Source organism: Artemia franciscana, chromosome 10 (assembly GCF_032884065.1).
Source record: "Artemia franciscana chromosome 10, ASM3288406v1, whole genome shotgun sequence".
In the NCBI taxonomy this organism is placed as follows: domain Eukaryota; kingdom Metazoa; phylum Arthropoda; class Branchiopoda; order Anostraca; family Artemiidae; genus Artemia; species Artemia franciscana.
Genome location: NC_088872.1, coordinates 18323375 through 18340771, shown reverse-complemented (window position 1 = coordinate 18340771; position 17397 = coordinate 18323375). Strand labels below are relative to the sequence as shown.

Genomic DNA, 17397 nt, shown 5'->3' with positions numbered 1-17397 from the left:
TTGGATTGCTCGACTTGATTCTTTTATTTAGTTTGCTTAGAAGAGGTGTGAATCCAAATGTCCGTCATCCTCTTGGTTGGACTCCACTTCACGTAGCAGCAATGAACGGTTATTCTAATATTGTGAGACTTTTAGTTGAGGCCGGTGCGGACCCTGACGCTGGTGATGATTTCAGCAATCCATTCCAAATGGCACGCGAAAGGATGTCTCACTCCGTCTATGGTAATTTGGCCGTATTTGATTTTACAGCTATTTCTACTTAGGTTTTAATGTATTTCCAAAAATAGTTTTTCCATCTGGTTTTTAGTAAAGCAAAAATGAACTAAAATTGACGTTTTGGTCGTTTCATCCTCTCTCTTTTTCCCTCTGCTTCTCTCCCTCTCTCATCTTTTTTAAAATTATGTTCAGTTAATTTCTTGGTCCCCTTGAAGCTTTATGCTCCCATTTAAATTCAAATGTTCATAAACTTTAAATAGCGATTCTTATACAAAAGAGGAGAAGAAAAGGATGCAACATTGACTTGTGACAACAATAGAAACACATTGAGATTTTAACTTATTGTTGAGTTAATCACGACCAAGACCACACTGCCTTTCCATATAAAACAAACACAAAGTAGACAAAATAGGGAAATTTTTTTTCAAGACATTGGAATTCAATTCAGTGGATATTTCGGCCCTATGTCCAAGGGCTGTCTTCAGTACAACACAAGAAAAAAAATATATATATATAAACTTCCATTAAAATGTGAGAATTAAAACTAATAATGATTTTAAAAACAACCCTAGCATCCTTACTTCAACGAAGTTCAACCAGGACTCAAGTAAGGATGCTAGGGCTGTTTTTAAAAGCATTATTAGTTTTGATTCTCACATTTTAATGTAAGTTTATACATATATATATATATATATATATATATATATATATATATAATTTTTTTCGTGTTGTGATGAAGACGGCTTTTGGACATAGGGCCGAAATATCCACTGAATTGAATTCCACTGTCTTGAAAAAATTCCCTATTGTTTCTACTGTGTGCTTGTTTGATCCATTGAGTTATCTGCGGGTGATATTTCTACATTTGGCTTGATCAGAGCTGGGGTAATTTGTAAGGCAATCGTGGAAAATTTGCCGTTTCCGATGCTAGTTTAATAAGCAAAACAGAATAGATTCTCTCAAATTACAACTAGCTGTTGCTGTATTCCCATGCGTTGCTTTCATTTGATATTTTCTTTCATAGAAATGACTTTATAAACGAAAGCTTCCATGTAAGATGGCTAGTGATGATGGTGATGATTTATTTCAATCCTCTGTGTAAAAACGAATGAACTTAAGAGGTGTACAGAGAACAAAATTAAAATAGGAATGAAGGCCCTAACGAAAAACGCTCGAGGGGAAACTAACAAATCCGAGGACAAATCGTTAATGCTTAAACTGCACAATCAAGTACTTTATCTTTAACATTACCTTATCTACGCTTATGGAAATATATCAGTTACTAGACTATAGTAGAGACTTGAAAAAATACTTACGAAAACGGAAGGATAAAGACTGAATTATCTTACGCTCGGATATTGTTGAAAATCTCTATAAAGGGACCAAAAACAAGACGTGTGTGGAAAAAAGCAAAAAAAAAAAAACAACAAATATTGCTGAAGTGAGAAATGTAATAGACAAGTGTAGAGGCTGCATATGCCAAAGTTCAAGTTAAATATGATATCTTCGACACCTATAAAAAGTGTTAGTAAGCTAGCGTCATATTTCTAGAAAGAGAATTGCTTTTGACAAATGGATTAGATTTCTGTGTCACTACTTGTTTTTGAGCTTTGAAATTTTATTTTCGTCAAGCACAATTTCGTTCGCTTGTACAGGTGTACATACTCGTAAGAACAGAGTATGTACGTATTACCGAGCAGACATTTGACTTGTTAGGTTTTCTTTAGAATAGAATTTATTCACGCTTAAAGCCCATAGGCCATGGCACAATATATAAAATAAAGAACAATTACGCAGAAATTACAAAAATCTCAACATAATCCTACAAAAAATCTAGCTCTATGATCCATCGCGAGACAGAAAAATCGTGTCTAACTTCTGGCACGTCTAAAACATTCATCCGCACATACTCTCACCAAGCAGTCAAAATCAAAATCCTCCTTACGAAACCCTTCAATTTTCCAATCAGTTTCCTGGTCCGATAAGATCCTTTCAACTAAGTCACTTGCTTGGTCCCTCATATCCTAAATCCCTATACCCCCCCCCCAATAATATCTTAATCCAAACTGACCCCATATACTCTTGTATAATAACTTGGTGCGGCCACCCCCTTCCTGAGCCGTTTGAAAAAATAAAATAAAACTGTTTCATCACCCAAACCCTAGGCATCTCTAAAAAAAAAATTCCAAAGTCTAGCCATGTTAATTGGCCTGCTAAACCTAAAAACAAACCTAAATCATCTCCAATTACCAAACTATATGTATGCTTACCTATCCATAGCTACCTCTTGTAATATCTTAATTGCAATGTTTCTGGTATATGTCCCTTCGCATACCTTCAAACCTTAGATCCATAGTGCATAACACCTAAAAATTTAGCCCTGAAAACCACTTTAACTACTTGGATCTTTTTAATATCCGTAAGCTGACTTTTTAATACCATATTACAACATAGGCTACTTTACCTTTTTCATTTCTAATTTCTGTATGGTTACTAAACAAATTTCCTTTCGCCTTAAACTTAACTCCTAAATATGTCCATTCCTCCACTTGCAAAACCCATCTACCCTTAAAGCTAAGTTTAACATCCTCCTCAAGTCTACCACATTTACGGAATGCTAACACTACGGTTTTACCCACGTTAAGTTCTAACATTTTCCAATCCAGATAATCTCCTGTAATATTAAATAATTTCTGAAAGTTCCTTTGGTAATTGCAAGCAAAACTATGTCATATGCGAGCAACGTCATGTAATTGGATATAATATCTAAACTCATCAACGGCGCCTCCTTGTCTCTCATTAACGCTACTACCAAGTTTATGAACAGAGCGAATAATTTTGGAGATACTGTGCAACCCTTTTGATTACCTTTATGTCATGTAACTATCCTTGAAATCTGCCTACCGAATCTCACAACCTCTCTAGTAAACCTATACATTTGAACTAAAGCTAACACAAAGGGGATCAGAAAACCTATCTCTAACAAACTTTCCATTAATAGAAACCTACAAACATTATCAAATGCTCCTTTAATATCTAGTCTAACCTTAGTCTAAAGTCTAACACCTTAAAAAATAACTTCGGTAAACTATTCTCTTAGTAAATTCCTATATAATTAGTATATTACCAAGCATACATTTGACTTGTTAGACTCGGTATATAGAGTAAAATAAAATACGAACGGTAACTAATAGTGAAAATCAAAGTAAAGGCAAAGAAAAAGAATATATGCTGCTAAGGTATGAAATGGAGAAAGTAAAAGTGGATGCTTAATATCTCCATAGTTCAAGTTCAATATGTTGCTTTTGCCATATATGAAGCGTGTGAATAAGATAGCGTACCATTTCAGCTAGGGGCACCAATTTTGATTAAGGGATTGTAATTTTTTCCACAGCTTCTTTCCTGAGCTTTGAGAATATATTTTCGTCAGACAGGAATTTATTTGCTTGAACAGGTGTACATACTCATAAAAGCGGAGTATGTACGTATTACCAAGCATACATTTGACTTGTTAGACTCGGTATATAGAGTAAAATAAAATACGAACGGTAACTAATAGTGAAAATCAAAGTAAAGGCAAAGAAAAAGAATATATGCTGCTAAGGTATGAAATAGAGAAAGTAAAAGTGGATGCTTAATATCTCCATAGTTCAAGTTCAATATGTTGCTTTTGCCATATATGAAGCGTGTGAATAAGATAGCCTACCATTTCAGCTAGGGGCACCAATTTTGATTAAGGGATTGTAATTTTTTCCACAGCTTCTTTCCTGAGCTTTGAGAATATATTTTCGTCAGACAGGAATTTATTTGCTTGAACAGGTGTACATACTCATAAAAGCGGAGTATGTACGTATTACCAAGCATACATTTGAGTTGTTAGTTGTAGTGTATAGAGTAAAAAAAAAAAAAAAAAAAAACAGAAGGGGAACTAACATTGATAAATCGAAGAAAAGACAAAAAAAGAATGTATACTGCTGTGATATGAAATGGAAAAAGTAAGAGTAGAGGTTGAATATGTCGATAGTTCAAGTCCAATATAATTTTTTTTTCATATGTATTAAACGTGTCAATAAGATAGTGTACCATTTCTGCTACAGGCAACAATTTTGACGAAAGGATTGTACTTTTTCCACAGCTTTTTTCTTGAGCTTTGAGGATAAATTTTCGTCAGACAGGAATTTATTTGCTTGAACAGGTGTACATACTCGTAAGAGCAGAGTTTTTACGTATTATCAAGCATACATTTGACTTGTTAGTTTTGGTCTGTATAATAAAAAAAAGGGGAGGGGACTAACATTAATTAATCGAAGCAAAGACAAAAAAAGAATGTATACTGCTGTGGTATGAAATGAAAGAAGTAAGAGTAGAGGTTGAATATTTCGATAGTTCAAGTTCAATATAATTTTTTTTCCATATGTATTAAACGTGTCAATAAGATAGTGTACCATTTCTGCTACAGGCAAAAATTTTGACGAAAGGATTGTACTTTTTCCACAGCTTTTTTCTTGAGTTTTGAGGGTAAATTTTCGTCAGACAGGAATTTATTTGCTTGAACAGGTGTACATACTCGTAAGAGCAGAGTTTTTACGTATTATAAAGCATACATTTGACTTGTTAGTTTTGGTCCGTATAATAAAAAAAAGGGGGGGGACTAACATTAATTAATCGAAGCAAAGACAAAAAAAGAATGTATACTGCTGTGGTATGAAATGGAAGAAGTAAGAGTAGAGGTTGAATATTTCGATAGTTCAAGTTCAATATAATTTTTTTTTCATATGTATTAAACGTGTCAATAAGATAGTGTACCATTTCTGCTACAGGCAAAAATTTTGACGAAAGGATTGTACTTTTTCCACAGCTTCTTTCTTGAGTTTTGAGGATAAATTTTCGTCAGACAGGAATTTATTTGCTTGAACAGGTGTACATACTCGTAAGAGCAGAGTTTTTACGTATTATCAAGCATACATTTGACTTGTTAGTTTTTGTCTGTATAGTAAAAAAGGGGGGGGGGGACTAACATTGATTAATCGAAGCAAAGACAAAAAAAGAATGTATACTGCTGTGGTATGAAATGAAAGAAGTAAGAGTAGTGGTTGAATATGTCGATAGTTCAAGTTCAATATAATTTTTTTTTTCATATGTGCGAAACGTGTCAATAAGATAGTGTACCATTTCTGCTACAGCCAACAATTTTGACGAAAGGATTGTACTTTTTCCACAGCTTCTTTCTTGAGTTTTGAGGATAAATTTTCGTCAGACAGGAATTTATTTGCTTGAACAGGTGTACATACTCGTAAGAGCAGAGTATGTACGTATTATTAAGCATACATTTGATTTGTTACTTTTGGTCTGTATAATAAAAAAGGGGGGGACTAACATTGATTAATCGAAGCAAAGACAAAAAAAGAATGTATACTGCTTTGGTATGAAATGAAAGAAGTACAATCCTTTCGTCAAAATTGACGAAAGGATTGTACTTTTTCCACAGCTTCTTTCTTGAGTTTTGAGGATAAATTTTCTTCAGACAGGAATTTATTTGCTTGAACAGGTGTACATACTCGTAAGAAAAGAGTTTTTACGTATTATCAAGCATACATTTGACTTGTTAGTTTTGGTCTGTATAATAAAAAAAGGGGGGGACTAACATTGATTAATCGAAGCAAAGACAAAAACAGAATGTATACTGCTGTGGTATGAAATGGAAGAAGTAAGAGTAGAGGTTGAATATTTCGATAGTTCAAGTTCAATATAATTTTTTTTTTCATATGTGCGAAACGTGTCAATAAGATAGTGTACCATTTCTGCTACAGCCAACAATTTTGACGAAAGGATTGTACTTTTTCCACAGCTTGAGGATAAATTTTTGTCAGACAGGAATTTATTTGCTTGAACAGGTGTACATACTCGTAAGAGCAGAGTTTTTACTTATTATCAAGCATACATTTGACTTGTTAGTTTTGGTCTGTATAATAAAAAAGGGGGGGACTAACATTAATTAATCGAAGCAAAGACAAAAAAAGAATGTATACTGCTGTGATATGAAATGGAAAAAGTAAGAGTAGAGGTTGAATATGTCGATAGTTCAAGTTCAATATAATTTTTTTTTCATATGTATTAAACGTGTCAATAAGATAGTGTACCATTTCTGCTACAGGCAAAAATTTTGACGAAAGGATTGTAGTTTTTCCACAGCTTTTTTCTTGAGCTTTGAGGATAAATTTTCGTCAGACAGGAATTTATTTGCTTGAACAGGTGTACATACTCGTAAGAGCAGAGTATGTACGTATTATCAAGCATACATGTGACTTGTTACTTTTGGTATGTATAATAAAAAAAGGAGGGGGGGGGACTAACATTGATTAATCGAAGCAAAGACAAAAAAAGAATGTATACTGATGTGGTATGAAATGGAAGAAGTAAGAGTAGAGGTTGAATATGTCGATAGTTCAAGTTCAATTTAATTTTTTTTTTTTCATATGTGTGAAACGTTTCAATAAGATAGTGTACCATTTCTGCTACAGGCAACAATTTTGACGAAAGGATTGTACTTTTTCCACAGCTTCTTTTTTGAGTTTTGAGGATAAATTTTCGTCAGACAGGAATTTATTTGCTTGAACAGGTGTACATACTCGTAAGAGCAGAGTATGTACGTATTATTAAGCATACATTTGATTTGTTACTTTTGGTCTGTATAATAAAAAAAATTGGGAGGGACTAACATTGATTAATCGAAGCAAAGACAAAAAAAGAATGTATACTGCTGTGGTATGAAATGGAAGAAGTAAGAGTAGAGGTTGAACATGTCGATAGTTCAAGTTCAATTTAAATTTTTTTTTTTCATATGTTCGAAACGTTTCAATAAGATAGTGTACCATTTCTGCTACAGCCAACAATTTTGACGAAAGGATTGTACTTTTTCCACAGCTTCTTTTTTGAATTTTGAGGATAAATTTTCGTCAGACAGGAATTTATTTGCTTGAACAGGTGTACATACTCGTAAGAGCAGAGTATGTACGTATTATCAAGCATACATTTGACTTGTTACTTTTGGTCTGTATAATAAAAAAAAGAGGGGGGGGGCTAACATTGATTAATCGAAGCAAAGGCAAAAAAAGAAGCAAAGAATGTATACTGCTGAGGTATGAAATGGAAGAAGTAAGAGTGGAGGTTGAATAATGTTTTTTCCATATGCGAAACGTTTCAATAAGATAGCTTACTATTTCTGTTACGGGCACCAATTTTGACGAAAGGATTGTACTTTTTCCACAGCTTCTTTCCTGAGCTTTGAGAATATATTTTCATCAGACAGGAATTTATTTGCTTGAATAGGTGTACATACACGTAAGAGCAGAGTATGTACCTATTACCAAGCAGACAATTGACTTGTTAGATTTGGTATATAGAGTAAAAAAATACAGAATGGTAACTAATAGTGAAAATCATAGCAAAGGCAAAGAAAAAGAGTATATAATGGAGAAAGTAAGAGTGGATGCTGAATATGTCGATAGTTCAAGTTCAATATATTGCTTTTGCCATATGTTAAGCGTGTCAATAAGATAGCGTACCGCATCTGTTACGGGCACCAATTTTGACGAAAGGATTGAACTTTTTTCCACAGCTTCTTTCTTGAGCCTTGAGAATATATTTTGGTCAGACAGGAATTTATTTGCTTGAACAGGTGTACTCGCAAGAGCAGAGTACATACGTATTACCAAGCAGACATTTGACTTGTAAGGTTTAGTGGAGTTAAAAAAAAAATACAGAACGGTAACTGATAGCTTATTGAAAATCAAAGCAAAGGCAAAGAAAAAGAATGTTTGCTGCTAAGGTATAAAATGAAAAAAGGAAGAGTCGGGGTTGAATTGTCGAATGTTCAAGTCCGATATGATGCCTTTGGCACGTGTGAAGCTTGTCAATAAGTTAGTGTATTATTTCTGCTACGAGTACTAGTTATGACAAAAGGATTATATTTTGTCAAAACTTGTTTTTTTTTTTTGCCTCGAGAATACCATTTGTTCAGACACGAATTCATTCGCATTTACAGGTGTAAATACTGGTAAGAACAGTTTTTTTACGAATTACTAAGCAGACATTGACTTGTTAGTTTATATTAGACTAACTAATTGACTAGTTAGTTGTTTATTTGTTATATAGAGTCAAAAAATGAACGTTATTTAATGCCGAAAAATCAAAGCAAAGGCCAAAAAAATGGATACTGCTGAGGTATGAAGTAGAAAGAATAAAAGTGGAGGCTGAAGATGTTGACAGTTCAAGTTCAATCTAGTGTCTCTCGCATGTATGAAGCGTGTCAATAAGCTAGCCTTCTATTTCTGCTATGGGTACCAGATGAAAGGATTAGAATTTTTCACAGCTTGTTTTTTGTGATCTGAGAAATTTGTTTTCGCTAGTCAGTTGCTTGCACATACTCGTAAGGACAAAGTTTGTTCGTATTTCCAAGCAGAAATTTTAAGTTATGTTGAAAAGAATTCAAAACTACTCAGATTGAAGGAGTAAGAAACAGAACAGCGCGGCTGTTCTTTGTTGTGTAACAAAGTTTTGCTTAGGAATATTTATCATTGAAACATATCAAAATTTCAGTTCAGTATTGTGTCTTTTACATGTGTGAGCAATGAGAACGTGTTTTTTTTGTTTTTTTCTTCTTTTTTTTCTTCTTTTTTTAAACTAATTCTGAATTTGAGAAAGATGTATTTGTTGGGTGTCTATCTACTTGTCGCATTTGATGTTGAGGATTAGGTCATAATAGGGATACAAATGTTTCAGCACCTCTAGTCCATAATTTACCATAATTTAGTCAATATGTTTATATTAGATTGAAGCCACATTATTTTGCAACACGTTTTTGTAGTTCTTTTTTAATTTTAATCGTTGAAAATATAAATTTTCAGGGGTAGGCTTAAAAGGCTTATTTTAGCTCTCTGTTAAATAAGAAAATGTAAATGCCGCCTTTTCCTTTTGGCATGATCCTATTATAGAATGCACATACTCATAATAAAACTTTTACCGTTTTCACCCATTTCAGTGTCGCTTTAGTCATTCCGCTTTGGTCAACGATGAAAGTTCATCTTTTTTGTACTTTTATAGTAGAAAGTACCAAATGGCTTATTTTTAGTTTTCACTATCATTTTCACTTAATTTCGGAAAATTGGCTCCAACTTTGCGTCCCCCCCCCCTAGGATTTTGACGAAATTACGCCACTGAGTAGAGCACGGCATTAAGAAAAGAAAAACAACAAAGGCTGGAAAGGGGTCAACAATTTAAATTTGGTGTGGTATGGCTTCAATTTTATCAGAAACAGCTCTTGAAATTTAACTACATATACTATAAATTTTTCTTTTATAAGTTTTTTTTTTCTTGAGGTTTGAGCATTTTTGTTCGTCAGCGTAATTTTTTTATTCTTCAGGCACACATATTTGTAAGTTGAAATGTGTATGTACTGCCAAGCAGACAATTAACTTCGTATCATGGTACTTGTTGGTTATTGGAAACGCATTCAAGAATTACACTTAGCCTACGTCTCTGGAGACCGGTTTCATAAATACAAAAACAAGTGACGGATGATACAATGCATTGGACTTACTTGTATAATTTACGCTATATATGTGCACATTAGGGGGGGGGGTAGGCTAGGCTGGGTATAGGTTTCCATAATTTTGTTTCTAAAGTATTATTTTATCATCATGTTTGGTTACATCTTCTAGGATGAGCCTAACTTCACCATTTGGTGTGTTTCTAATAACCGACAAGTACTCGTATCATATTTTCTATATTATCTGTGTTTCATATATATCTATTTATTATTATCTATCTTATATATATATATATATATATATATATATATATATATATATATATATATATAATATATAAATATATATATATATATATATATATATATATATATATATATATATATATATATATATATATATATATATACTAGCTGTTGGGGTGGCGCTTCGCGCCACCCCAACACCTACGCCCCCCCCCAAGCCCCCCAGCGCGCATAAGTCGTTACGCGCCATTGTAGTTGTGTCCCTGTGTCCCACCTGTGAATATAGATAGATATATATATATATATATATATATATATATATATATATATATGTTTTTAACTACGTAAAACTTGCAATATACAACATTCTTCGATGTCCCATTGCCTGTGCATATAAATAGATTGTCAGGTTTACCGACTCTTGAACATGCAACATATAACTGTCCATGGGAAAAACAATCCGTATTCAGATATATACCTCAGGATTCTAATGATTGCCCTTGAGCTTTGTTGATGGTGATTGCTAATCGAACATTCCCTGTGTCGCCGTCGTAATTTATATATCCCCCTGTGCCCCCCGGCGTCCCCGTTGTAGTTGTGTCCCTGTGTCCCGGTCGTCATTTATATTCCCTGTGTCCCGGTCGTCATTTGTGTCCCGGTGTCCCAGTCTGTAATTTCTCTTTGAGTGTCCCGGTTGTCATTTATATTCCCTGTGTCCCGGTCGTCATTTGTGTCCCGGTGTCCCGGTCTGTATATATATTCGTTTTTGAATTGATCTTTTGAATTTGTTAAGTTTAATTGCATAATAATTGGACCTATCTGTAAAGCGTGTAATTTTAGAAATGTAGAGTATGAATTTTATTTTGACGAACGTAATACTCTTATTACGCAAAGACGTAATACGCCTTTTGAATTACTGTAGCTGCTGTCATGACTTTTTGCCTGAAACTTTGAATGCTGTTTCTATCTTGCAAATCACGTCTTTCGCTCAATAACAAGGCTGCTACATGGTCGCTTCTCTTTGTATAAAAAAACACACACAAAAAAAAAAAATTCGTTGTATCCCTACACAATCATTGCATTTTATTGAGAATTTATGGTTTTTACGACATTCTGCATGAGTTTTTACCTGGCTATACAGTATTTATTAGACAAAAACAAAAGCATAAATAATCGTGCTTATAAATTTTCTATAGGAAATATTTAATAGTTTGCTCAAGTCCAAGTTAGACAAGTATGAAATGTCTCGTTGGTTCTATTTTACATTTATACTTTTTATACTCAGGAAATATAATGTTTCTTCCATATAAAGTACTTTGACAGAGTCCTTTATTTCTAATCATTCTTTTAATAGTGTAAACTATTTTTATATTTGGATTGCTCTTTTTTTCCAGCCGTTTGGCGGCATTTTCTTTGCTTTTTTTTATTTCTTTTATTTTTTCTATTGCTAATTTTTGTTTATGCTATAGGATTTGAAAATCCAACAAGAGATTTTTTTGGTGGTTTCTTTCAAGTATTTGAAGAGATAGTCAGCCCTATTGATGGTATGTAAGCTGTTTTATAGCCTTAAAGGATTTTCACATTTATCTGTACATACATTTATCAAACAGAAACTTCAATTGAAAGAATAAGATATTTCAAAATAATTTTTTTTATCAAAAAGTTTATTTTGACTGATAAATTATTTAGTTAAAAAATAAGCCCTGAGAACAAGTACTTTATATTTTATATGTACCGAGCAGAATAAAATTGCGTCACCTGGTTTTATTCACGGTTTTGAAGTACGGTAAAATTCATTACTATAAGGATATGCATTTTGACAGCAAATTGTGTATTGTGTTGCGAGAGCAACACTTTGGTTTTGTACTTTTTTTTTTTTTTTCTTGTTTTATTTTAGTATATATAATTTTGGATTTATTTTTAATTTAAAAGATAAGATAAGACCAAATTCAAACAAAAAAATAACAAAAAACCTTCAATACAACAATCTCCAAACCCCACATATGTAGGGAGGGAGCCCACACTACTGGTAAGGAGGGGGATCATGAAACAAAACTCATAACACTAAATTATTAAATATTTAAACATTTAAACATACAATATGTAAAACATTTACTCATACAAATGGAGAAAAGAAAAAAAAAGAGACAGAAAGAAAGAGAGAAAGTGACTTCATTAAATATGCTTTATGACAACTGTAGTTGATCCCAGTGTCTAAAACTGTAATAATAGATGAATAAAAAAAAGGTAAGGTGATTTAATCACCTTAAGATAATTGTGATGAACTTTAAAAAGAGTGACTGATGCTAACAGTAACCAAAATTGGTTAAGAAAAAAAAATGTTGGATAACGCTAAATATGTCAAAGAAGTACTAACCATATGGAAATGGAAACAACTCTTTTGAAGGTGCCGAATTGAGAAGAGTGTTCCATATGGATAATGAAACGCAATGAGAGGATTAAAATCAGATCTTATTGTTGGTGTTTGCGGAATTTGAATGTTCTCAGAATTACGGAGCTTGTAATTTGACCGATCAGACACAAATGATGAACTAAATCTAAGAACCTGGGAATATCACCGTAGAGTTAAAGAAAAGCGAATGGCGCACAGGAAAGAATAAATTTTCGACATCAAGTAACGGTTTAGTTTCTGAACGATTTATGTCCTGGATAAGATTTACAGCTTTATTGTAAGTGTGACAAAGCGGTTTGAGAAGAGAAGGAAAAGTAGACATCCAAATGACCGGACAAAAAGAATGAACTAAGCAGTGAAATAGGATTTTCAGAATTGGTTCAGGAAAATAATGTTTGAGTTTTCTTAGAATACCAAGGTTTATGCATACCTTCGTTTTAGTCCATGTGCTTCGTTTTAGTCAATGTGCTGTTTAAAAGATAAATTCTCATCTAGGAATACCTAGGAAACGGACATGGCCATCCTTTGGTCTACCAATAAAGCCTTTGGATAGATGGATTTCAGATAGTTGAGGAGAAGCCTGAGAGAAAAAAATAAGAAATTAGAACTGGCTTAAATGTCCAACTTTAATGGAAAACACATCAGCTATGAGATTTCTATTATGGTAGATTGGATGACTTGTAAAACATGTATGCTGCATATTCTGGTTTATGTGAAGATGCTGAAGCTGCAATTTCAGCTTGAAGTTTGTAGCAAGTGAATTAAAAATCCTTAAATGCCATCTACTCTGTGTATAAATAAGTACTTTGAAAAAAGTGCTAACTCTGTTCAGGTTTTTTCTCATATAATATAATTTTAGCCTCTCATTTGAAATCAACGAGCCAAGAAATGCCTTAATATATGCAGGCTGTGGAAATGTGAATCCACTTTTGGAAGTGTAAGGCTTCAGCTGTATACTGTGATCTGTTTCAGGCCGCTCAGATTGCAATTTTGGCCTTCGAAAACCGAAGGCTGTTTTATTTCATTTTTTTTCTGACTAACATTTATTGACGTTATTTTATCTATGCTCATGGGTTTTTTTTAACTTCTTTTTTTAATTTTTTTTTTCTTCGGTAATTGGAATTTCTGTCATATTTGCTTGTAGGATCCACTTTGAAAATAAAACTTTATTCTATAATTACTGATTTTTAATTATGTGTATTTAATTGTCTAGGACGATTCCATTAACAATCAATTAATGAATTTGAGACAAAGAGAGTCGGAAACTATTATTTGTAGGAATAGGGGGGGGGGGTCCAATGACCCAGCATCATGGCCTTTGATCATACTTACTAAGAAATTCCTGCATAATACTTGTTTCAACAAGATTTAACATGCTCACCTCATCTTAAAATACCTTTCGTAAGTCACAAAATAGAAAAGGGGGGAAATAGAAACTTGAAAACAGGTTTTTGGACCTGACTTGGGCTTTAGATCGATTCCTGAGAGTTTTTCTCGTGTAGCATCACAGTTTTCTAAGTTTAAGATATGTCACTTTCCTGGACGAGTGGATAGTGGGAGTGTAAATTGGTATCGCATGCCCTAGTTTTGGCGGCAGATCCATTATAGAAAGGCTTATTAGCATAGAAAACAGGAACCTGACTTGTCGGGAAGCTGCCCCACCATTACCCGCTTCGTCAAATATTAATCTATTAAGCAATATTTAGTTTACAACGCCCCCATGAACTTATGCCATGAACCGACACTAAAATCATCCTCGTGATGGAGTAAGTAAAAAAAAAGAGAAAAACGGCATTTTCCTTTACCCATCAACCATCTCTTTTATCGAAAAACAAATTGTTAAAATTAAGAAGAAGGTTCTTTTTGAGGGAGTATAAACTAGGAGTATAAACTAGGAGTATATAGCTAGTTTAAAAAGAGTAAATAATATTTTTTATCTTGCTCCTGAATCCGAAAAGTCCGCTACTCTAGATTAAATTTAACTTATTTTCACGTAACTATCCATGATTGTTCTTGGATATTTTACATACAAAATACAACATACTCAATATATAACACGCACAAAATTATATACACGTATATATTGTCATCTTAATTAAAGTATAATGTTGGAATTAATTGTAAACCATTTGGTTTGTCCAGGAACAGTCTTGTCTTAAATTTTGACTTGCAATTTTTTTTTACTTGACCCGTCTCTTTATCTATGTATCCCTCCATTGCGCACATAAATTTGTAGATCACTGTTTGTTAATTTTGCTTAAAGCTGTTCTGTGTTGCAGTGTTAGTGACTCGTGAAGAAGAGTTTTCTGAAAGGCTTTCAAATGAAGGCTCTTTTCGTGGATTTACACCTCTGCATTATGGTGTTCTCTCTGGAAATCTAGACACCGTTAGAGCTTTATTGGAAGCTGGAGCCAATCCTAACAAGGTAAGCGTGAGAATCAAAAGAAAAATAATCAAAAATTAAATAAAAAAGTAAAACAAATAAATGGGAGATTTGATTCAAATTAATATCTACAAAGAATGTATGAAATTTAAAACCGAGTCCTGCGTGTCAAAATATGAAAAAGAATGGTTGAATTTTGTGTTCATAAAACTTTAACCCTTTTTAATGCTTGCCCCAAGTTTGAAAAAGTGTATTTTTTAAGGAATGATTTCACTAGTAAGCAATATGGGTTGTTTTCAAAGTTAAATGAATACTATGTATTTGTTTTGACCAATGTTTATTTTTTCCTCATATGTTAGGCTTTGAATATTTTATGTATTTTGTTATTTAATGCCACTTTATAACGGCAAGAAACTTTGGTTCAAAATTAGCTAGACTTCGTGTTACTCACTGACCTCTGAAAAAGATGTTTTTTAGCTTGTAGAATGTCTGAGGGTTCTCTTTGATTCGACACAATGACACCAATTTTCAAAAATTCTGGGGGGGGGGGTGCATTTTTTCTAAATCTGGTAATGGGCCTTTTTTATTTATTTCTATTTTTCAGTGAAAATACCAAAAAGGGTTATTTTTCAATGAAAATACAAAAGAAGGTATTTTCCAATATCTAAGGGGGAATATAAGGGGAAAGATACCCTTGGCCCTCCTCAGTTGACATCCCTGATCTAACTGTTCCTGCGCTCTATTATGTGTGTTTGGTCGGTAATCCCTTTAACTTCTATAACTTCTAATTTTCGTTTTCAAGTCTACGAAGCAATTTTATTTATTTTTTTCTGTCGTATTCGAAACATGATTCGATAGCTGCTCTATCATGTTATATCAGCTACCTTAAAATCTACTTTTAACTTACACTTAAGTTGGAGGTACTTTTCAAGGTTTTCTGGCAAATGTCTTTGATGACACTGTGTATTGAGATCTTCAGTGGGATAGTGCAAGTTAAAAAAAGAAAAAAAAAGAGTAGTTGATATATATATGGAAAATGTAAGGAATTATAATATAATAATTTCCACATTTTTGCAGGAGGCATGCGGTTGTGTCCCCCATTCCTCGTGTATACATTCCTAATCGAAATACATGTTTTCTTTGCTTTCGTTACTTGTCCCTTGTTTTACCATATACCAAGTTAGCATCATTCAAGCCTAATAGCCTTTTCAGGAAAATTTGAGCCTGCATCGGCCTATTGACTACGCAAGTCCAAACCAAAAAGAGTTGCTCACTGTTCTTGATGAATTTTCAGAAAAATACGAAACAACTCAAAAAGAGAAAGAGAGTGAAGAAAGACGAAAATATCCCCTAGAAAAACGATTGAAAGATAATCTGGTCGGTCAAAGAGGTGCAATTGCTGCTGTCACTTCAGGTATAGGAAGAGTTTTTCAGTGCTCCTTATTCAATGTTTCACTAAATAATATGTTGGGGCGTGTGGATGAGGGTTGGGAGGTCAAAACTGGAATATAGTCGACTATATTTTAGACCACTATAATGTATCTGTTTCAAAGGGAAGAAGGTCCGTAAGATCAAATGACTTGAACGTTCTTTTGGACCATCATGAATTGAGTCAAAGATACTAGTCGTTTGTTTTCTGTAATAGTAAGAAACCTTTGTTATCTATGTTATAATTATTTTTCTTTGTTGATAGTTTTATTTAACTATGACTAGGAAAAGTTTTTTTTCTTGTTCCGTGCTTAATCTTTTGGCCGTTGAGGCTGGCACGCGATTAGGCTATAGTGTTACGCCGGTATTATTTGTATACAACTCATTGATTTACGAAACACCCTAGGACTGAGCTTTGAAGTCGAAAGGCTCTGGTTGAGCTCTATAGTCCATTAAAGTGTGGGGACCCTAGGGGTGGTTTATACTTAAAAAGCTGGTGAAAATGACAAATAATATAATGTGTTAAAAAGAAAATTAGTGTTATTATATTTGAAAGTTTACCTTTGGATACAAATTTACTCTTTAGATAAATTTAAGAATAATAATTTTTAAGAGTGCTTTAACCAAACTTCATGCTTTGTATTGGCATATTTCGTACATATACTTTTTCACTGACAAACAAGATTCAGAATTGTGACAAGCGAAACAGTTTGAAAACTAATTTATGCAAGTGAAATGTTGAATTTCGAGCTGTGGAACAGCAAAATTTATAAACTCTCCCAGTCCAATACTCATGATCACCCAAAATCTAGAGCCACATTCTTACTTTCCAGCAAGATAGTTGAATCTGTAATCTAGATTATGAACTTGCGATCCTGATGGATAGTGGAACATTATGTTAATAACCTGGATTTTCAGTGGAACGGTATATTCGGGTTGTCCTGTAATTTGATTTGTCGGTGCGATTAGCCTTTATTCATGTTGGCAGTAGCAGAAACATATTCATATAAATCTGCAAGTGTCGTTTTTCGGTTGCATACCTCTAAATTATTAATAGGCAACTAATGCAAAAGTTTGGTGTCCTGTGTGATTTGTTTGATGGTTTAACCAATCATTTTTATGTTTTTGTTGTTTATTTATGTTTTAAGTTAATATGCCAGCTAG

General features: G+C 33.3%; 1 protein-coding gene across 2 annotated transcripts in view; it reads left to right on the top strand.

Annotated features, from left to right (window-relative positions):
- The window catches only part of LOC136031868 (mitochondrial disaggregase-like), a 55617-nt gene that overhangs the window by 16991 nt on the left and 21229 nt on the right, over window positions 1-17397 (top strand). For both annotated transcript variants that reach the window (XM_065711801.1, XM_065711803.1), the window contains exons 4-7: window positions 32-222; window positions 11479-11553; window positions 14702-14847; window positions 16018-16219. In XM_065711801.1, coding sequence (XP_065567873.1) covers window positions 32-222; window positions 11479-11553; window positions 14702-14847; window positions 16018-16219 — 614 coding nt within the window. The remainder of the gene's footprint in view (window positions 1-31; window positions 223-11478; window positions 11554-14701; window positions 14848-16017; window positions 16220-17397) is intronic.